Source organism: Miscanthus floridulus, chromosome 18 (genome assembly GCF_019320115.1).
Source record: "Miscanthus floridulus cultivar M001 chromosome 18, ASM1932011v1, whole genome shotgun sequence".
NCBI classification, from domain to species: domain Eukaryota; kingdom Viridiplantae; phylum Streptophyta; class Magnoliopsida; order Poales; family Poaceae; genus Miscanthus; species Miscanthus floridulus.
Genome location: NC_089597.1, coordinates 92,596,183 through 92,618,193, shown reverse-complemented (window position 1 = coordinate 92,618,193; position 22,011 = coordinate 92,596,183). Strand labels below are relative to the sequence as shown.

The window sequence follows — 22,011 nt, the reverse complement described above, 5'->3', positions numbered from 1 at the left end:
TATCTATCTAGTTTAATTGGGGATTGGCAGTGTCCTTTAAAATTTCTTATGCCTGCAGTTGGTCTGGTATCACATAAGTTGCTTTCTTAATGAACGCTGAAGCTAGTTTAATTGGTGAAACGTTGTGGCCTTTGGGGATTCAGATTCACTCAGGTTTTGGCGAGCAAGGGGTCATATGCCTCTTGGGGACGAGCAAAGGCTCTTCTTTCGCTTGCCTTGCTAGCACCTCATTATGTCTTGCTGTTGGTCTATTATTATATCATCACTGGCAATCAACACTTTGTAAATAGAGTATCTTGGTATGGCCGTGTTAGAAAATTAGAGTTAGAGACGAGGACGACAGGGCTGAATAGCCCCATCAGAGAAATTTGTCGGAAGGGTCCTAGTTTTCTGGGGTGGAAAATTAAAAGTGTTAGGTTCTGAACCCAGAGCGATCATAAGCTTGATCCACACTCTGAAGTCTGAAGCTTGATCCCGAAACCTACTTCATGCTTGAAAAATCACCTTCAGTGCTTCGACTTAGCAGAAGCATGAGCACCTTGAACGTTGTGTGGCTTCTTTTTCTCTGAAGCCTACTTCATGATGAGAAGCTGAAGCTCCTCATCACTAGTGCCTTAAGTCTTCTTTTTGAGAAAATGCTGAACTCCCCTGAACAATTCACCAATCTGAGAAACCACATCCTCTTTTGGAGTGGCTACCTTTTCTTCAGATGCTAAGGTTTGGTTGGTCGAGAGCTGAAGAACGAAGCTGGAAGAAATCCCCTGCACGGCAGCTGCTGCTGCTAAAGTGCTAATTGCTGCTTCAGAGGAAGAGCAATCAAATTCCGATGTGTTACTGTTACCGGTTCCATCGCTAGGGTTCGGACCAAATATGAGTTGCAGCCATGGATACAGACTGTCGTGCAGTAGCATTGAACATGACCCTTACCGTCTGCAGTGAATAATTACACCTTTACGAAGCGAGATGCTGACTTTTACTAAGGATTTGCTTGAACAAAAATAGTGCTTTACTGCATCTCAAACAGCCGAAACAGGCTTCCCCCCCACCGCCATGTCGCCCGTTTTCGCTGGATGGAACGCAGTCGCGATCGCACGTGGTTGCGTGACGATCATGCCAGCGGCCTGCTTACCACGGCTTACAGTACAAATGTCCATCGCTGGCTCTTAACTCTGAAACCTTCTCAGACTTGCGGTTGCTTAGGCTCTGCTCGCTTGAACTTATCGGTCAGGATTAGCCTGTCAGAAAATAGTGTTTTTCTCTTAGTAAATCAGCCATACAAATCAGCCGGAGTTAAAATAAGTCCTGCCGAACAGGCCTTTAACCACCAGCGTTTCTGTTTTTTTCACCACGGGGGGAGTTTACAGTGAGGTGGAGGCACGGGGCATGGGACCGTTAGACTTTCTTCGAACATTGATCCAGTTCATCGATAACTTTACCTGCCTGTTTTTTTTTAACTACTGCAAGTACGGACCCGTTTGGCTTACCTTATATTCGGCTTCTTCGGCTTGTTTTTTCAACCGGAACCGTATTTTTCTTTCACAACAATTCAGTCGGAACAGTGTTTTTCAGCCAGTTTCAGTGAAGATTCAGACAATTTCGATGATGCAGAAGGTGAGAGAAAGAGACGGGTTGTTAGGGAAGCAAAGACAACCAAAATGTAGGGGATCTCGAAATTACGTATAATACATAGGAGTATATAGCAATGCACGCAACCCAAAATGTAGGGGATCTCGAAATTACGTATAATACATAGGAGTATATAGCAATGCACGGAAGATGATACCGATTTTTTTTTTTTTGCAACTAGGACGATACTGACTTTACTTTTTCAGAAATGCTATACAACACACGTGTTTTAGTGCAAAAAAAACACTGATTTTTTAGCAAAAAAAAAAACACACGGCGAGCGCATGCAGCAGCATAGCACCATCAGCTGTGCCTCGACTGCCTCCTTCGCGCATGGAGAATCGCGCGTGGCCAGGGGCTCCACGACGCGGCGACCCATGATGAATGGGCAGGCAATGGAACCAACCGCTCTGTAATTTGTCCTTTTATAGAAAAAATTTGTTTTCTATCATATGTGATCTGTAAATCTGTGATCTTGTGATTGTCTGAAGGGAAAAGAAGGCTAGAGATAGAAGAATGATAGAGGCTGTTGAATTTTAATTTTATGGTGCAAAAAAAATCATATATTGAAATTACATAAAATATATGGTTGTGCAGTAGACAGACAGTACTTTTTACCCTAAAAAAAGTCGTCACAACTTTGAAAGACAGAGAAATACGGAATTCTGAACCGGAATTCAGGACAGTCGGAGGATACACCAGAGCGACAATGCTTGGATGGGCTTTGGTCCAGCGAATCGTTTTTCGGTTGGGCTTTCGTCCTCTTGAATCACAGGGTATGTTTGGTTCGGAAAAAGTACATTTTATATCATGGACAATTGCAGTAGTATGATTTTTCTAAAATTCAAAATTTTACCCATGAAACTCTCAAAACCGTTCAAATTACCACCCAGCATGGTTTGGAGAGGTTTCGAAGGTGGTTTTGTCTTCTTTTTTTGGTAGTTAAAATTATTGGTAAATACTTGACACGGTTTTAAAATCATAGATAATGTCTTTAATCTTTTAAAACATCTGACAAAAGGTTATTGGTAAGAGTTTTGACGATTGTTTAGTCAAGCAAACACAGACACATTCCTTCCGAGGGCTGTGCAGACTGCAGAGCCTGAGCCTGCATTGCAATTTGCAACGCAGTGCACGGGGATCATGCTGCTCGTGCTCTGCCGACGGGGCCGCCGCACTGACGGGGAACGAAGGCCGCGACACCACAGCCCCGCGGAACCGAGCAGGCAGGCCCCAAGTGGCAGTGGCAGACAGCGGTGCTTCTTCCCGCCTGCCGTTCCGCTGTGCCGGGCGGGCCGTCCGTCGGCGCGACCGCGCGACATTCCCGGCGGCGCGCGCCGCCCTGTGCTCCTCCCGTTATTTATCATCTGCCCGGCAGTCGCCGCGCGCTGCCGAAAATTAAGCACCGTTCAGGGCGGGCCCGCGCTCCGCCCCCTCCCCTCAGCCTGCGCCCTGCTGTACAAGGCGAATCAAAACCTGCAGGCCCGTCGGCAGCGGCGCCGCGGAAGCGCTGCTCCTCGTCCGGTTAGGCGATGGAGAGTGAGAAAAGGAGATGGAAAGCCGACCGACGCGTCTGCCTCGCGCGAGGACGGACAAGGGGCCCGCGCGCGGCGCGCCACATGGGCCGGCCGCCCCTGGTTAACCGCAACAACCTCGCGCGCGGCCCGACCGGCCTCGCGACGTCGCCATCGTCTGATCCAGCCACCCTGCACGCACTGCTGCACCGTGTGCCCGTCTGCAGGCCGCAATACGCAGGTTCGCCATTTCCTCCTTTGAGCATGTTTATTACGCGGGTGAATCATCAATCATGTGTGCTGACCATCGTGCTAACAAGAGTACTGAGTACAAACAAAGTTTTTTTTAGAAATTATACAGTACAACAAAGACGCCAGCAATACGTATGCACACTTATCACTATGAACATACATAAGCAAACCGTATCCCTACGAGCACCTTCAAATGATTGAGCTGGCAGATCACGAGATTCACGAAGTCACCATAGACGTCTCGCTGTCGACAGGGACCTCGCCTGCCACTGAAAGCATAGCACCGTTAAATTCTAGAATAAATTTAGAAAAAATACGAACACTCCTACCAAGTTTCGTCGTCTGCTGGTTAGCTAGCACAGTGGCGGCACGGGCTGCACGCTGCCGCGCGCCAGTGATCGATCTTTTTTCTGGTTGGTAGAGACGGTGTAGTTCAACATTCTTTACCTTATTTCTCTTTTTGCGAATCAGTTGGCAGTCCCAACATTTATGTCGGATCTTTAAGCTCTATACGAACGTTCTAACTGAGTGCTAGCTCTCGTGATTTTTTTAATAATCATTAATAGTGTAAAAAACAAGAGACCAGCGTCAATTCAAAAGATAGTCTCGCAAATTTTAAGATGCATTTCTCTCTCACAGCACGTTAGCTAAACAAGAGACCAGCGTCAATTCAAAAGATAGTCTCGCAAATTTTAAGATGCATTTCTCTCTCACAGCACGTTAGCTTAGAGGTAGTGCTTTGGAGACGTCCTTGTAGACACATTTAAAAGATAGTCTCGCAAATTTTACGATGCATTCCTCTCTCACAGCACGTTAGCTTAGAGATAGTGCTAGGTCGTACTGTTGGAGACGTCCTTGTAGACACATCTGAAGGCTAGTCTTCAAGTTGACAAAGTTATGACGCGTGTCCTTCTATGAATAGACACATGGTCCATAATTTAAAGGACAATAACTAGATAAAACACAAACGCATGTAAACTTAGGTTGAACATTTTTCATCATCATCATCATCATATATATATATATATATATATATATATATATATATATATATATATATATATATATATATATATATATATATATATATATAAAAGAAACCTAACCAATTTCTATGGGGACCTCTCCTACGCTCAAGTTGTTGAAGGGAGGACCGGCATATTCTAAGAATTATCGAGATCCTCTTCAGATTCATGGCAATATACGTCCATGAGAGATTGATAGCTTAGGCGGATCATTATTAGCCTGTTCGGCTGGGTTTATACGACCGTATAGGATCGTGGATTATAAGCTGGAACAGTAATTTTCTCTTACACCATACCAGCCAAACCAGTCAGCAGTAAATAATTCACGATAATTTATGACGAAACGAACACGCTGTATATTGCGAGGACACCGACAGGGCTAGCTACAGCGACATAAAAGATGCACTCGAGTTGTGCCTCCGAGAAGGGCTGAGGCTAGCCACCAGAGGCCCTTGTGGGGCCAGGAACGAGTAATAAGTTCATGAGTTGGCACAAATGAACCGTGCATGTCGAATTGGTGAGCACGTGCATGACCTGTTCGATCAGTTTATGAAGCCGCTAGCTGCTGGAGCCTGTTGCTCTCCTAGCTAGTGATGATTGTGCATTCAGTGACCTCTGAAGAAGCTGCACTGTACCGAGTCTGATTCAATAGTAGTGGTGTGACTATCAAATCCTTTATGGCCCTTGCTTAGAGGAGTTTATAGGCACTGCTTTATGTAGGAATTCGTCGATGGACACGATTCGGTCTCTTCGTCTAGCGAGAAGGAACCTTGGGACACAGTCACCATTTACAGAGTTTTCCTCAGTTTAAATTGATACGAAATGGGGAGTCGATCGGCAACCAGGCAACCACCTACCGCTACCGTGTTTTCCATCCAGGCGATGCTGACAGCGCAAGTGATGGGGGCCCTCCTGCCAGTGATGAAGTGATTGTAGTATTACCAAGACAAGGATGGCTCTCCGGCGGGGCCGGGGGTGAACCAGAAAGGTCACGAGCGAGTGGATGCATGACAGGCGCGCTGAAGCCGACGAGCGACGCGTGACGCGTGATGTTCCGGTTACCAGCCACCAGGGGCGGAGCTCAGTAGAGGCGAAACGGGGCTCCGGCCCCTGCTTGCCTGCAGCAAAATCATGAAAGCGAAGAAGCCGACAGGTAGTCAGCCAGTGGCCCGTCAGTATGTTGCGTGCTTCACAGATTCTGTGATCCTTCCTCCTCCGCAGCCAAAACAGTGCCGGCAGCTTGTTTCGCAGGAACCACTGCAAGTCTGCAGGAGGAGTAACTGTTTGGAAATGGCAGTGAAGTAAACAATGCGGTCTCATCGTCTCACTGAGATCCATCAAGGTGCAGCATTATGGCTGAGCTGCCCGGGCCCCTGTCGTGTCCCGCCGTGGCGCCGTTTCAACCGCCGGGCCGGGGTTTTTTTTTCACCCCTTCGCTGGCCCAAGGTCTCCGATGGCCGATGCGAAAATGCATCCGAGACCGAGGAACACATCCGCGTGCCTTTCGGGCAAGGAGGCGCCCCACGGTCCATTTGGCACCACAAGACGACGCGAGGAGACACGCATGCTGTTCGATCCGTCCTAGTAAGCGACCCCATGCACGGCGGGGTCTTCTGGTGGATGCGAGCAGCCGGAACGGGCGAAAGGCCCGAGCTACCAACAAAGGCGTTTCAGGCGGCCGGCAAAGTACAGCCGCACATTCCATCGGATGGCTTGTTTGCTTGCTACACAGGACAGGAGGGTTACAGAGTGGTTTTTGACGACGCAAGGAAATACATTAGCACAAGGATTTCGCGGTTGATTTGACTGCGACATCACCGTCTAGGTGTTCAAACAGTGCTTTTTCACCCGTGTATGTTTGTCTGTAGATGAGTACATCAAGACCCAGGTTTGCCAATGCTTAAGCTACATGGACATCGATCACACAGCAAATGCATAAACGAACATTTCAGCGGTGCAGAGGCAGCCCAGTTCAGAGGACCAGAGCAAACCATACTGGGCTTGTTTGGTTGGAGGCATGGATAACTTGAATGGCAAAGAGTATAGACCAGGCGTTGTGTGGAAATTAGTTGATGATATTTGTCTGGCCAGGCAAGTGTAAAGAAGATGTGTTTCAAAGCAGCAATTTAATGTCTTATTATCGGATAGGAAATCTTTTTAGCAGTAACACGGTAACCCTTTTAGTAGTAGCGGTAACAGTTTCCAAGCAACACTAAAAAAAATGGTATAGTACATTGATAGATAATTCTTCAACTAATCAATAGTAGAATACTAGAACAGCACTTGATTGCACGCCAGGCAAACCAGGTTACTGCTAAAAAAAATTTCCTCTTGTTGGAATATGTACAAATTTGGAATAATTAAAATAACGTTTCCTATAGAAGCACTAAGAAGCTGAAAAAAATACAACTGTCCCTGATGAATAGAAATGGCCACATGTGCATCGAAAACTTGATTAGCTTTTTTTTCTAAGTACATGAAAACTACTCTAGGCATGTTCATAACTAATATAAATCAACTATAGTAATATTTTCAAATTATAGATATTATGTATGGTGTAGCTCTATAAAATTAAACCATATACAATAGAAAACCGTCTGGAGAAATATAAATAAGACATCCTAATTGAGGTATGGATGCGCTAATTCGCCGAGAACATAGAAGTTTCAGACAACACAACTTTAACCACAAAGCACATCCCAAAGGCAACGGCGTGGCATAACAAAACCCCAAAAATCTTTTCATGGTACATCTAGTACTTCCTGGGATCATAAATTTTGTTTTGCCTTTGACTATGAATTCACTAAATTATATACAGAGTGATAACACAAGACTTGTATTATTCGATTTGTTAGAAAAAAATACTTTTTATAATTTTAAAAAGTTTCCATTTAAAAATTATATATTTATGGTCATTGTTACTCAAAGTATGACCTATGTTTTCAATCCGAGAAACCAGCTGGTACGAAGATAATAGAATGGCCCGGTGAAAACACAAACCAGGTGGATGGATTCGCATGTGCTGTGTGAAAACAGGTCGATGGAGTATTTGTAAATCCAAAATGTATCAGCAACCTGTATCTACCGCAGACACAGCCAAGCAAATCACCTACGGAAACAACCTGCCAGCGGCCACCGACACCCGGCGGCGCGTCCGTCCCCGCTCCCCGGCAATAACGGGGTCACCCCTGCCCCGCCGTTAAATAATCTGCCCTCGCTGCTTCGCCGTCTGGTGCACCCTGCGGGAGGAGCCGACAAAGCCCACCACCCTCCCGTTTCCTCACCCTTTTATTCTCCCTGCACGAGCAGTCGAGCAGGCAGTCAGGCACCGGCACCACCCCCGGCGGCGCTGCGTTCCCGCCGCCCGGCCACCCCCGCATTGCGAGGTGCCGTGCACGCCTGCTGCCAGCTCTGTTACCTCGGAGCGGAGGAGATCGAGGAGACATAAATAATACTTACTACAATGGCCGGTGTGGCGGTGCCGGAGTGGCCGGGGACGACGGTGCCTGCGGGCTACTCCGGCAGCGACGTCGTCGCGGCGCTGTGGCAGCAGGTCAAGTCCCCGGTGGTGGTGCCGCTGCTGCGGCTGTCGGTGGCGCTGTGCCTGGCCATGTCCGTGATGCTGTTCGCGGAGAAGGTTTACATGGCCGTGGTGGTCCTGGCGTCGCGCCTGCTCGGGCGGCGGCCCGAGCGGCGGTACCGATGGGAGCCCATCGTCCGCGACGGCGGCGACCTCGAGGCCGGCAGCGACGCGGCCGCCTACCCCATGGTGCTCGTCCAGATCCCCATGTACAACGAGCGCGAGGTGAGTGAACGCCGCCTCCGTGCCATGGGCCGGCCTCCGTAGTAGCTGCACCTGCATGCCGGACGCCGCGCCGCCGGCGTTGGCTCTGGTCTTGCGAAGCGTTTAAGCTAGGGAGGAGTACATGTACAAACTAACTGTTCGTGTGTGATGGTTGCATGGTGGTGCGTGGACGTGCAGGTGTACCAGGTGTCGATCGGGGCGGCGTGCGGGCTGTCGTGGCCGTCGGACCGGATCATCGTGCAGGTGCTGGACGACTCCACCGACCCCGTCATCAAGGTACGTGATCGAACCAGCCGATCGATCGAGGCGTGGAACGCAACACCGGTGGTTCATGCATGTTTATATTAGTAAATGATTAAATGCTCCAGCATGTACTTGCCATACGTGTTCCTATTCCTGACGATCCTGATCGTCGTAGTACTTGGCACCTACCCACTTCTACCTTTCCACCAGTGCAATTGTGACGGTGGCAGTGTCGCACTGCCAGCAGGAATCAACTGCGCGATCGAGCCGCTCTGTCAGTACGTGACAGTTGCAACTGCGTGCAGCACCTGCCATCACGCGCATGCATGTTAGCAGAATGCATGCTTATATTAGTAAAGATTGTACTACATGCATGCATGCATATCGATGATGGACCATGCACAGGAGCTGGTTCGGGCGGAGTGCGCGCGGTGGGCGAGCAAGGGCGTGAACGTCAAGTACGAGGTCCGGGACAGCCGGCGCGGGTACAAGGCCGGCGCGCTCCGGGAGGGCATGAAGCGCGACTACGTCCGCGGCTGCGACGTGGTGGCCATCTTCGACGCCGACTTCCAGCCGGAGCCGGACTTCCTGTGCCGCACCGTGCCCTTCCTCCTCCACAACCCCGACCTCGCGCTCGTCCAGGCGCGCTGGAACTTCGGTACGTACTACTGCTCCTAACGTCGTCGTTATGACTGCACGTCTGCCCGCCCTCTGCTTCTTCTCCAGCAACTGCCCAGTCCATGCCTCCATGGACATGAAGAAGGCAACGCAAATCGGCAAATGCAAACACTCAAAGTGTCGGTGCTGGGCTCAGGCCTCAGGGTCAAAAGTATCCCTGTCACTCACAGTCACAGGCCCACCACCGGGTCCTCCACATAAACTGCATACATGCAGCCATGATGCATCTCCCGGTCCCTCTCTAGCACGTACACGGCGTACAGCCAGCAGTGCCCGTGTTATTATTGGCTACTGCTGCAGCCTCGAGTTGGCTAGCTAGCTTAATCCAGTGCTTTCAACCCTGTGGTGTGGTGTCTTCTTACGCCGTTGCCACGCGGTCGGTCTCCATCAGCCACCCATGTGCCTTGTACAGCACATATGTGGTTTGCGACGCCATTGATCCTGTAGTCCATAGAGACATACTCCATGGGTGGCAGCAGCAGCGCGACGTGAGCAGCCTGCACAGAGTGAGCGTCAGCTAGACACGCAGCACCAGCTACCACACCACAGGTCACGGTCTCGGTCTCAGTTCCATGTTCGGTTGGCTGGTTCGTATCGTTGCTGGTTCGTGAAGAAGTACTGCTAGCTGTGTGAGAGAAAAATACTGTTTCGGCTGAAAATTTACGATCGTTTACGACAAGCCACAGCCAAACGAACAGGCCGTCTGCAACTTCCAACGAAACCTACACCTACCTGCTTTGCCATCATAAACGCACGCGGACGCGGTCCAGCACTCCAGCCGACCGTACACGAGGCCACAATGAGTCCGTTCTATTGCTCGTATACGGTATACGATCGTTGTTTATAAACTGGAATAATATTTTTCTCTCACATTAAACCAGCCAACAGTAAATAATCCACGATCGTTTATAGCCTGCCGAACGGGCTGCGGTATCTAAAAGCCCCAGTCTTTCGGGATCTCAGCAACAAATACGCTGTCACATGTCATGTTGGTGTGGTGATAATATTAGCCTGAACAATGAACATCTCCATCTCTGGAGCTATGTGCATAGGCACATATCAGTCAAGGCTGTCTGGACTGATGGGTATATTGGCGAAAACATGTGCGTATCAGTAAAGTCTGTGTGGACTGTCAACTGCGTAAATTCGCCCCGTTTGTTTGGGTTTGTTTGGCTTATAAGCCATGGCTGAAAGTACTGTTGGCTGGTTTGGTGTGAGAGAAAAATATTGTTCGTTGACTGATAAGTCATTGCTTATAAGGCAAATACGACCAAGCGAACAGGCTGATTATCCTTATCTCCCATTGATGGAAGGATGTTTTGGGCTGGCAGTACTCCAACTTGCTTTAATTTGCTAGAGATTCTTGTGCATGTTTACATAACATGTCTGCTGCTGCTGTTGCTGGGTCTTTCGTGAGCAGTGAACGCAGATGAATGCCTGATGACGAGGATGCAGGAGATGTCCCTGGATTACCACTTCACAGTGGAGCAGGAGGCCGGCTCCTCCACCTACGCCTTCTTCGGCTTCAACGGTAAGCTCCGTCCGTCTCTTTCAACCTCACTCTCACGCTCTTCATATGGCGGATTCTCTCGTGGGGCGGCGCGTTAACTCTTCTGTTGTCCTGCTTTCTCGTTTCCATGATTCTGCCCCTCAGCCTTTTCCTTTTTCTACCACGTGTTTCAGTTCATAATAATGAGACACTCTGTTTCATAGTCTTTTTATAAAGTAAAACAAAGGGGCCATGTATGTACCACATCTCAAAGTCATATGAAATTGCAGCCATCCTATACTACCCATGGGCAAAATAATAGCATAACACACAGTGACCCTGAATTACGAGTGACAGTGATGACAGCTCAGCTGAATGACCAACTCCCCCTTCTCAAGGTTACTGAATAGATACTAGTACAAACACAAGAGAGGAACTGGTTTTAAGCATCGTTGTTCTTACCATTCAAAATATATTCTCGACAGGAACTGCTGGTGTATGGCGCATATCCGCTTTGAACGAGGCAGGAGGATGGAAGGACAGGACCACGGTGGAGGACATGGATCTGGCAGTCCGAGCTAGCCTCAAAGGATGGAATTTTGTATTCCTTGGTGGTCTCATGGTAAAATGCATCAGTATTCATGTCACATAAACTGCATTCGTTTTCACTGCTCTTGGTGTTACAATCCTTCTAAACATGCAATTAACCCAGAAGAAATGTATGTTCAGGTGAAAAATGAGCTCCCAAGTACACTCAAAGCGTACCGATATCAGCAGCACAGATGGTCATGTGGACCAGCAAACTTGTTTAGGAAAATGTTGATGGAGATCGTCAGAAACAAGGTGCCTTGCACCAAGCCTTTTTCAAAATAATATACTTTTTTTTTAAATACAGCCAGGACTTGTTTCTAACAAGTTATCGATTTTCCTTGGTGCAGAAAGTGACACTTTGGAAGAAAATCCATGTCATCTACAACTTCTTCCTTGTGCGCAAGATCATAGCACACATTGTGACGTTTGTGTTTTACTGCATTGTTATCCCCACGACGGTCTTGGTTCCTGAGGTTGAAATACCAAAGTGGGGTTCTGTCTATATCCCAACCATAATAACCCTTCTCAATGCTGTTGGCACTCCAAGGTACCAAATATTTTCTAACTTTGTGTTCTAATCATCTAATTGAAGTAATAAGAATCAACAATGCCTTATCCTCCACTCTGAAGGTCCCGGTTTTAAGCATCATCATTTTTGCATTTCAAATCTGATATATATACCTAAAGATTAACATCAAAACCATTGGATGGGGCAGGTCAGTTCACTTAATTGTCTTCTGGATCCTCTTTGAGAACGTGATGTCATTGCATAGAACAAAGGCCACTTTCATCGGCCTATTGGAGGCAGGCAGGGTGAACGAATGGGTGGTGACAGAAAAACTTGGTGATGCCCTGAGGATGAAAATGCCAGGCAAGGCAAGCAAGAAGCCCCGCATAAGGATAGGAGATAGGTACATAACGAAGAATTGTATTTTCTGATTCTTTTCTATTTTTTTGGGCAAATGATTCATCTATTTATACTCACGGCTAAACTTTAATGTGGAATCAGGTTGCATATTCTGGAGCTTGGTATTGCAGCTTACCTCTTGTTTTGTGGATGCTATGACATTGCATTTGGGAACAACCACTACTACATATTCCTATTCCTCCAATCCATCGCTTTCTTCATTGTTGGCATAGGCTATGTTGGAACATTCGTCACCCACTCATAGCAGAATCATTCTGAGGCTACCCATCTTGATTCATGATTGTCTTCAACTCCTTCCAGTTTCATGGTACATAAGCAGTTGATAGATAAGATCAAGCAAACCTTCTCTTGTATGTAATGTTGTCAGAAAAAAAAATACAGTGTAAAGGCACTGCCAGACAAGCCATAGATATAAATAGGTATGTGTTTGTGGAAGGAATGTGCTGTGCCCATGAGATTGGTGATGACAAGGAGACCATTTTGAGTCTCCGCGGCACCGATGCAGAATCAGCAGTAGAAAAGGTAGCAAATTGTGAAAGTTTCATCATTTAATTTGCAAACAGAAAAAAAAAGAACCGTCTGTTCATTCATTGTTGGCAAGTTTGTTGTGAGAACATGATAAAGTTGTACATGTTCTGTTGTCTCCTTTTACCCTTCTTTTTTCCCATGTTTATATCAACTGTAATAAACAAGTTGTATTTTAAAAGGTTTCATTTCAGATCACTATGGTACAATAAAGAATAGATGTATCAGGGGAACTGACCTCTTTTGGTTTTCTTTCTGAGATCAACTGTTCTACATCTTAATGTCCAACTCCCAGGAGCTCAACAGATGAATCACTTGAGTTTTTCTTATTCACTCCGGATTTGGTCTGATCGTACTTCTTGTCAGTCAAGTCATGGACAGTTTGTCGGATTTGACTGAATCAATGATAAAAGGAGATAAGAGTACTGAAGAAAACATATCAGTAGTCGACCTCCAAACCCTGACATTATCACAGCTCTGCAAGGATCATCCAATTCACAGCTCGATGTGACATTCGAAGCCTCCATGATTGGGAGTCCTGAACAGTTGATGCGATCTTGTGGTAGATGCTGCTGCTTCTGAAATCTGAAAGCAAGGTAAAGATTCCTACTGAGTAGTGACTGATAGGCACAGCGCAAATGGCCAAAGAAAGATGGACCTGTACCTCGTAACACTGTCCTTTGCTCTGCTAACGTATTCCCCAGGTTATCTTTGTGGGCTTCGTCTGCTCTTTCAGTCTCCATTGGACTCTGGTACAGTGTAGCAAACCTGAAGGTCTTTGTCACTTGTAATTGTAAACTTCCTTATATCTCGTACTTTTATATGGGAAACAAGAATGAGCCGTGGAAACTTTTGGACCAAAACTGCTCAGACGAGAATGAGGCATTCAGATCATACTAGATGACATTTCTGTGCAGGATGTTTTTGCCAGAGAAGCGAGGCAATTCCATTCTGAATTGCAGCAGTCACCACGAGACCATTGCATAGCGATCAACAATAACTGACACCATCCATTGGTCGCACGGATTGCTCGGCAACGGCGGAGGCCAGTGCATTGCAGACCTCATATATTGCCGAGTATTCGTCATGGTACGTGTCCCCGACGAGGAAGATGTGCTTCTTGCCCTGCACTTCAACGGAGCTCCAGGCACGATCCTTCTTTAAGCCGAGCACCCTCATGGCCCCGTGCGCGCCGGCCACGCTATCCCACATCTCGCGGGCAGCGTACGTGTTGGCCAGGACCAGGTACTTCCCGGCGTTTCCAGGCTGCAGCCGGAAGAACCGCCGCGCCGCGAGCTCGACAAGCTCCACGTCTCCACCGTGCTTTCTGCAGGCGCCCAGAATGGCTCCCCAGACCACGGAGTGCTCCTGGCAGTCCGGCAGGTTCTTGACGAGCTCGTAGGCGTCGTGTAGTCTGCCGACCCTGGCGAGCATGTCGACCACCGCCGCATAGTGCGGGCCCCTTGGCGTGAGGCCGTAGTCCGACGACATGGAGGAGAAGCGTCTCAATCCCTCGTCCACGAGCCCGCCGTGCGCGCACGCCGAGAGCACGGCGAGGAACGTCACGTCGTTGGGCCGGAGCCCATCCGCCGCCATCCGGTCGAAGAGCGCCAGCGCCTCGGCGACGCGCCCCTGCTGCCCGTGCCCGGAGATGACCGCGGTCCACATAGTGACGTTCCGCTCCGGCGCGGCCGCGAACACGCGGTGCGCGTCCTCGGGGCAGCTGCACTTGAGGTACATGTCAACGAGCGCGCTGTTGGCGAAGACGTTGCCGCCCACGTCGGACTTGACCGCGACGCCGTGCACGCGGCGGCCGTGGCCCAGCGCGGCCAGCCTCGCGCACGCGCACAGCACCGACGCGAACGTGAACTGGTCCGGCGCCAGCCCTTCCGCCCGCATCGCGCCGAACAGCTCCACCGCCCTCTCCTGTGCCTCCGCGCTGCCGCGCGCGCACCCGGAGATCATGGCGTTCCACGCGACGACGCTCCGCTGCGGCATTCCGTCGAACAGTTTCTGCGCGCAGCCGAGGTCCCCCATCTTGGCGTAGAAGATGAGCAGCTTGGTGGTGATGTACGCGCTGCAGCGGAACCCGGTGGCGACCATCCGCGTGTGGATCCTCTTGCCGAGCCTCGCGTCCCTCCGGTTCACGCATTCTTGCAGCAGAAGCGCGTAGGTTCCAGCGCCGGGGCACACGGGACTCTGGCACAGCAGGCTCACGGCCTTGGACAGGTGCCCGGTGATGCACAGGGACTTCAACATTCGTGCCAGGGCAGCAGAGCCCATGGTGTGACAGAATTGGAAATGGCACTCTTCTGATTCTTGGCTGATCTTATAATATTGAGAACTTGAGATTCATTTAATGTTTTGGCGATGGCAGATCTCATAAGAAGTTTTCTCCACCGAAAAAAGAAGAAATTTGGTAGTCCTATTTACGACAGAAGCTGAAGGCCTAATAAGGAAATCAAGCTGCATTTACAACGGAACTCACCAGCAGTTACTTACAATCTAGCATATACAGCTGAAAACTTTTTTTTTGTTTCATTTCCTCTTATCTTTTCCTGTTCCTATATTTCTCCCTCTCATCAGAGTTTCAGGGGTTCAGTCAGATCAGATATAGTACATCATGCCCACCTCCAGCGTGGAGGCGTGCGGGATGGAGACGGCGTAGTTGGGTCCCCGGCTGTTCCTCCGCAGGAAGTCGTAGCAGAAGTTGATCACGAACCGCCGGAGGAAGCTGGACCCGCTCTTGGCCTTCACGTGCGAGTGGCCCAGGATGAACGCCATGCCAGCCTCCCGAGCGTCGGACAGCTCCTGCAGCTCCTCCTGCACGCCGGCGTTCGGCTTCAGGCTCGCTGCCGGCAGCACGAACCGCACCCGCTTCTTTGGGACAACCACCGGGGCCGGCGCCGGCGACGGGGACGGGGACGGGGACTGTATCTCCCGGCTGGCCTGCGACGGGCTGACGGTCTTCTCCACTGTGGTGGCCTCTTCCTCGAGCATGCGGATGCTGTTGGAGCGGACGACCGCCATGTGCTGCTCCTCGTCGTCGAACTCCACGGGCATGCCGTTCAACTTGGACGACCCTGACCGGATGAACTCCGCGACGCTGCACACTAGCTCCTTCTCGAACTCAATGTCGTCCTTGTGGAAGTCGTGGTAACCGTACCTGACGATGCACCGGTAGATTCTGTACTGCTTCGGGCCGATCCTTCCAACGAGGAACCGCTCTTCAGGCCGGACATGTGGTATTGGCACGTTCTTGATGCACATAAATATGAGTACCTGGTCATGACCAACAATGGTCAATACTCAATAGCAGGGTAAACGTACTTCTGAATCCATGTCTGAAGTTTGGACATGGAATTATCGATTGGATAAGAAGAATTGAGGCTACCTGGTGAAAGGCAGGTAAGTTGGTGACAAAATGCGAGAAGATTGCTGGGATGCCGGTTTCGAGCTCGGTGTGGATGAGGCCAATGCCACGGACACGAACGATACCGAGGTGAGGGCTGAGACCAAGGAGCCAGTTGATGGAGACCTTGCTCTGAACGTCAAACTCATACTTCTTAATGGTGCCATAGTGCCAGATGCACATTATCAAAATGAAGATGAGAGCAAGGACTATTGGGACCCAGGCTCCCTCCCTGAACTTGATGAGTGCAGCTGAGAAGTACAGTGCCTCAATGGTTCCAAAGAACACAATGAAGGCAATTGCAAGAAATATGCTCTTATGCCAGCACAAGACTATCACCAGGGACATCAGGCACGTTGTGACCAGCATGACGGTTATAACAGCCAATCCTATATAAAATAACAAGTAGATGTGTGATGGACAGCCATTACTACTCACTTTTAGTATGATGACAGTTCTCACCCGAGGAAATTCGGTAGTTTGAAGTCTATAATAAAAAGATATTAACATTGGCATACCTGATGCATTCCCCAAGTGCTTTGTGTTCCTGAAACCAATGGTTACAGCTAAACACAGTATCATCAGAATCCAATTGATCTCAGGGATGTATATTTGCCCGTGTACTTTAGCAGATGTATGAATTATCTTCACCCGAGGAAAGCAGCCCAGAGAAGTGCACTGCTTGATCATTGAGAATGTACCAGTGATGACAGCTTGGCTTCCCACAACTGCTGCAAGAATAGCAATTGCCATAATTGGCCACCTAATTCTCTCTGAAATGGTAAATTGTAAACATTAACAATCAGCACTGCGTCTGATATCATGCTATGGTTCGCATCTCTGATGATAAGAACTGATGAGAATAACTTGCCTGGCACAGACACATAGAATCCAATCCTGTAGTCAGTTTCCATGTTATGATGCTTACACAGATAAGCAGCTTGTCCCATGTAAGCAAGGATCAATGCTGGATACACCATGCATGTAAAAGCAATCTGCCCAAGAAATTTTTATCAGAGAATAATTCTCCATATACTGATTCAAGGATGGAATGCAGAAAAAGTTAGTTTGCAGCAGACATTTCTTCACCTGTACTGACAACTGGTTGAAATGCCCCAGATCAGCAAACATTGCTTCAGAACCTGAAAGAGCAAAAGGGTCACCTTGTAGTAAGAGACACTCCAAAGATCAAGGCAAAAGGTTCAGAAATGGTTTGCTGAGCACAGTACCAGTTACGCATAACAGTATTCCTCCCAGGGACATCCAACCTCCTCTCTGTGTCTTCCTCAAGAACTTGTACATGTAATACGGAGATAATGCTCGATATACAGTGGGTTCCCAGTGAATAATATTGTAAACACCGATCACGCTTATACATAAGAGCCATGTGATCACAACTGGAGCGAAAATGAAGCCAACCCGGTGTGTACCATAGTGTTGCAGTGCAAACAGGCAAACGAGTATGATACAGGCAATAGGAAGTTCCACATCTGCAGATTCACAATAGCAGAACTTCATACAGTTAGAAGGGACTTGGAACAAAACAGCACCTTATCGACACAAAAAGGAATCAGAATAAAGTAAAGTCATAATTAACTTGACAAAGGGAACATTATTAATTCAAAAGTCAAGAATAGGGTCCTTTGCCTCACAATTTAGACCTTGACAAATGTGAACTTCTTTCAGCACAGGTGGTCCTTTTTTTCCCAGGTTCCTGAATCTTACTACGTGGTACCATCTTTCTCCCATCCCACTTTCATATACTAACATAATAACATCAATTTGGGTATCATGTCTTACTTGAGAACCATTATCCTTCCTCTTTGACGAGTAGTTCAGTTTAAGACCTCTACCAACTATACCTTGAAACAAGGTGAGTAGTTCGAGTTCCATGTATTGTAGCAAGAATGTTGAGCAACAGTTAGATTTTGCTACACATGGAAACTGTCAGTGCACATCACTACTAAGAGATCCATCTTCTTTGATGATCTGTTCCTGGTCCTGGTCCCAGTCAAAGAATGAAAGACCTTCCAGGATGAACTGTATACTCCACCACATCTTCTGATTAAACAGAGAGACAACTCGAGGTGATTGTGTTCGACAGTTCACACCCTGGCATTACAACTTCCGCCAACCAAATTCTTCAGTTACATGGCATCAGATTTGACCACCTTTTCCTATGAGAAACTCCAAATACCACAAATCCACTCTTGTTCCACATCTCACAGGTAAGAAGCAGTCGCTGAAACAAGACCGGGAGGTAACACTAGGGAAATTGCATGATTGCATCAGGAAACTTTGAGGTGGACCCTGATTCATTTAACTAACAACTTGAATCGACGAACAGTACCTATAAAGCTAGAAAGACAAATCTAGACTCAACAGATACAAAATCAACAGAAGGGCGATGATTGGATCCTTACATTTATGATGTTCCTTCTCCATGGACAGCTCCAGCCCGGAGACCGCAGAGAACACTGCAACAACAGAGCAGCATGTCAGAATCAGAACTACACGGCACACCAACACAGCCCAAACAAGTCAAGAACAGCCCATCAGGCAAGGCGACCGCGGACTCACCGGAGATGGCCGGCGTGAGCACGCCGTCGCCGATCACCATGCAGGTGCCCACCAGCGCCAGCACGAGCAGCACCCGCTGCAGGACCTTGTGCCGCTGCAGCAGCCTCCTGACGCTGGCGGCGGCGCCCCCGCCCAGCGTCACAGCATTGCCGTTAGCCTTCTTGGTGCCACCGCCGGCTCCGTCCAAGAACTGGTCCTCGTCCCCGGCGGCGGTTCGTCCCGGCGGGAGCAGCGCGGCGCGCGCGTGGCGGCAGAGGAGGGAGTAGAGCGCGAAGGTGCCACCCTCGCCGTGGTCGTCGGCGCGGAGGACGACGCAGACGTACTTGAGGAGCGGGACAAGCGTGAGCGTCCAGAAGACGAAGGAGAGCACGCCGAGGATCTCGTCGTTGCTCTCCGAGTGCTGGATGTCCTCCGCGAACGCCGCCTTGTACACGTACAGCGGCGACGTGCTGAGGTCGCCGTACACCACGCCGAGGCTCTGGTACGCCAGGCTCAGCGTCATCCGCCACGGCACCCCCTTCCGTCCTCCCCGCTTCTCCTCCTCCTCCTGCGGACGAGACGACACAGCGCAGCCACACAAACAAAAAGAAATCAGCACATTTCAGGACCAAGATCGCAAGAAAACCGACGGACATGGGCATTCCGAGATTCAGGAGCCACGGCGACGGCGAGAACAAGAGCCGCACGACAAGATTGGACCTTTGAAACACCAGACAACTCCGGCCACCAGCCCACCATACCTCGTCGTCATAGGGAGGAGTGCCCGGCGGCGGCGGCGCCTCGGGATCCATGACAGGGGGGCTCTTCATCGCTGCCTCCACTGCCCGGTAACTCCGGTCTGCTCTAGTAACCGAAGGGAAGAAGAGAAGAAGAGACACTTTGAGGACTAGTGGGGGCAGTTGGGATTAGGTGAAGATGACGGCGTCGCGCAGCGGGCTCACCCGGGTTCTTGGTTTCTCGGGCGTTAGGAATTCGAGCAGGAGGCGTAAAGGGGATGTGATTCGGTGGGACAATTTGGAGGCCCTGAGGTTTTTAAGGTGGTCAAAGCAACAAAACAGGGGGAAGCTACATTGGCGTGAGGGGCAACCAGGAGCCGCAGGGGGGCTAGGGTGACGGGGAAGCCGAAGGAAGGAACGAGAAGAATGCAGAGCAGAGGGAGAATATTAGAGAAAAATTCTAAATTTGCCGTCATGGTAGGTGGGCTTCGCCCAATTGCCAACTTCATTGAAATGCCCTTATAAAACGAGTAAACACGTTATAATACCATTTTGAGATTTAAGACAACTTTTAATATTTTCACCCAAAATTTTAGCCTGAACTGACCATTTTACCTCTGAGCTCATTGACCCCTGCCCTCTCATCTCTCCCCCTCTCGTTCTCTCGCTCGCGGGAAAGGCAGAGCGCCGCCGCCCTAGGCCGCCCCCACCCCCGCGCCGCGCCCTCGGGCCGAGCCTCGCCACCGCCATCTGCTCCCAAGACGGCTCCCTGCCCCCCGCGAAGGCGGCCCCAGCCAAGCCGTCACCGCCCTGACGTGTCTACGCTAGCCCGCCGGCGCCGCCACGAGCAGGTCCCCGCTCTCCCCGTCATTGGATCTGCGGCCGCTGGTCCTGCCCGTCCGGGTGCTCTTCCCCAGGTCACCGCCGCACACGCCAGGCTATGGGTGAGGGTTCGTCTAGTTCATCGTTCATCCCAACAGCTGCCGTTTCTCTGTATCCACTTGGCCTTAGTGGGATCTCTTGATTCCATGCCCAGAATATGGTGATAAAGTAGTGGAATGCAAATCTTGGAAGAACAACGTCAGAATTTTCTTCAAATGCGTAAACTACAATGAATTTGTGAGTATATATTGCTCTGTTGTTTATTGTCATATACAACTGAATGAACTAGGTACTGTGTCAAGGTTTGGATAAATAAACTGTGTTATGTATTGTCATTTCCACAGGCAGAGAAGAAGGTCCATTCTTTAGGTGGTTGGAAGAGTACAAGAAAGTAGTCGCAAAGAAGCTTAAAGAAGATTTGCTAGCTGCAGTGCCATTAGAAGGTCATGGTGAAACTAAATGTCAAGAAGAAATAAAGCTTAAAAGCAGGATTTTTGATGAAGATAGGATCTATCTCAAGATGGAGAAGCTTATCGATCTGGTCCAGCTGTTGGTGGTGCTCTGTTTAGTCATGACTGTCATAGTTCTTTTTAGGTGTGGTAGTGCTTATTAGCAAGTGAAGCAAGATTGTGTTCTAGAACTGTGTTGTATCGGTACTGGTGGTGGTCTGTTTAGTAACTGAAATGTAGAAAAGTCATGGAATGAAGATGTTTTCATAGTGATCCATAAACATTTAAAGTTTCAACAATTAATCATGGGTATACACCTGACAGAAGTAAATAATCCAACCAGAAGATGCATAACACTGGCCTAAAAAATAGAATAATTCAACAATATTGCTGGGGCCACCTTCGCCTAGGGCAGGGAGCCATCTTGGGGGCGGATGGCGGCGGCGAGGCTTGGCCCGGAGGTGCGGCGCGGGGGTGGGGGTGGCCTGGGGCGGCGACGCTCTGCCTTTCCCACGAGCGCGAGAATGAGAGGGGAGAGATGAGAGGGCAGGGGTCAATGAGCTCAGGGGCAAAATGGTCAGTTCAGGATAAAATTTTGGGTGAAAAATATTAAAAGTAGACTTAAATCTCAAAATGACATTATAACGTGTTGGACTCATTTCATAATGGCATTTCAGCGAAACCCACAAACTTGATGGCATTTGGGCGAAACCCACCTGCCATGAGGGCAAATTTCTAATTTTCTCGGGTGGGGTGGCGAGTGAGTGAGTGGGACATGAAGAGAAGAGACGAGGGGGCATAAAAGCAGGGGAGAAAGCGGCGGTTTTCCCTTTTGTCAAAGGCCGTCGCACTATAGATGGCAATGGGACCCGATCCGATTCCCCGCGGGGAATTTTGTAACAGCCTCGGTGTTACGCCATAAACCAACAACTAAATCATGTCATGAGCATCGTGTTTATGTAATAATGCATGCGATAGAAAATGTTGATAAATTTCTTGTAGCCTAAAATAATCAATAAAAATATTAAATCAATGTTGATGCAATAGCTCATGTATATCAAGTAGGGTTTAAAACTAATTTTTATTAAACAAAAATACTATAAAACATGTGTGTGATACTTAAATAAAATTAGAAGTGCAAACTTTGTAGATGACAATGAAATGCTTGCTGTTGAAAAATAATATTGCTTATGTAAGGAAAATGGACCCTTGACCCATTTACTTTGGATTTTGGTGTTTGTTGACCAACACAACCAAATTGGACTAATGAATTTGCAAGTGTTAGTTTTATAGTTC

General features: G+C 48.8%; 3 protein-coding genes across 3 annotated transcripts; 1 reads left to right on the top strand and 2 right to left on the bottom strand.

Moving 5' to 3' along the window:
* The first annotated feature begins 7,640 nt into the window (after positions 1 to 7,640).
* Positions 7,641 to 12,586, top strand: LOC136521607 (probable glucomannan 4-beta-mannosyltransferase 9). The gene is made up of 9 exons (XM_066515355.1): positions 7,641 to 8,222; positions 8,400 to 8,498; positions 8,871 to 9,123; positions 10,564 to 10,674; positions 11,118 to 11,254; positions 11,362 to 11,475; positions 11,571 to 11,770; positions 11,940 to 12,134; positions 12,233 to 12,586. Exons 1-9 carry the CDS (start codon positions 7,881 to 7,883, stop codon positions 12,393 to 12,395), a joined length of 1,614 nt encoding a protein of 537 aa, XP_066371452.1. The 5' UTR covers positions 7,641 to 7,880; the 3' UTR covers positions 12,396 to 12,586.
* Positions 12,587 to 12,729: 143 nt separating this feature from the next.
* On the bottom strand, positions 12,730 to 14,985 carry LOC136521608 (pentatricopeptide repeat-containing protein At4g16470-like). The gene is made up of 2 exons (XM_066515357.1): positions 13,341 to 14,985; positions 12,730 to 13,261 (listed from the first exon to the last, which is right to left on the bottom strand). Exon 1 carries the CDS (start codon positions 14,957 to 14,959, stop codon positions 13,667 to 13,669), a length of 1,293 nt encoding a protein of 430 aa, XP_066371454.1. The 5' UTR covers positions 14,960 to 14,985; the 3' UTR covers positions 12,730 to 13,261; positions 13,341 to 13,666.
* A 144-nt stretch (positions 14,986 to 15,129) lies between these two features.
* LOC136521606 (potassium transporter 10-like) lies at positions 15,130 to 19,705 on the bottom strand. Its single transcript, XM_066515354.1, has 9 exons — positions 19,409 to 19,705; positions 18,669 to 19,215; positions 18,512 to 18,565; positions 17,318 to 17,578; positions 17,178 to 17,230; positions 16,960 to 17,083; positions 16,607 to 16,816; positions 16,071 to 16,477; positions 15,130 to 15,958 (listed from the first exon to the last, which is right to left on the bottom strand). The coding sequence occupies exons 1-9, from the start codon at positions 19,475 to 19,477 to the stop codon at positions 15,284 to 15,286; spliced, it is 2,400 nt and encodes a 799-aa protein (XP_066371451.1). The 5' UTR covers positions 19,478 to 19,705; the 3' UTR covers positions 15,130 to 15,283.
* Positions 19,706 to 22,011: the final 2,306 nt, after the last annotated feature.

Coding starts and splice junctions, on each gene's coding strand:
- LOC136521606 (XM_066515354.1), bottom strand. CDS start 19,477: ATGAAGAGCCCCCCTGTCATGGATCCCGAGGCGCCGCCGCCGCCGGGC. Junction 18,566..18,668: donor GCTCACGCCGGCCATCTCCG/GTGAGTCCGCGG, acceptor CTGTTGTTGCAG/TGTTCTCTGCGGTCTCCGGG. Junction 16,817..16,959: donor ATTCTATGTGTCTGTGCCAG/GCAAGTTATTCT, acceptor TTCTTGCAGCAG/TTGTGGGAAGCCAAGCTGTC.
- LOC136521608 (XM_066515357.1), bottom strand. CDS start 14,959: ATGGGCTCTGCTGCCCTGGCACGAATGTTGAAGTCCCTGTGCATCACC.
- LOC136521607 (XM_066515355.1), top strand. CDS start 7,881: ATGGCCGGTGTGGCGGTGCCGGAGTGGCCGGGGACGACGGTGCCTGCG. Junction 9,124..10,563: donor CCAGGCGCGCTGGAACTTCG/GTACGTACTACT, acceptor TTTCGTGAGCAG/TGAACGCAGATGAATGCCTG. Junction 10,675..11,117: donor CGCCTTCTTCGGCTTCAACG/GTAAGCTCCGTC, acceptor TATTCTCGACAG/GAACTGCTGGTGTATGGCGC.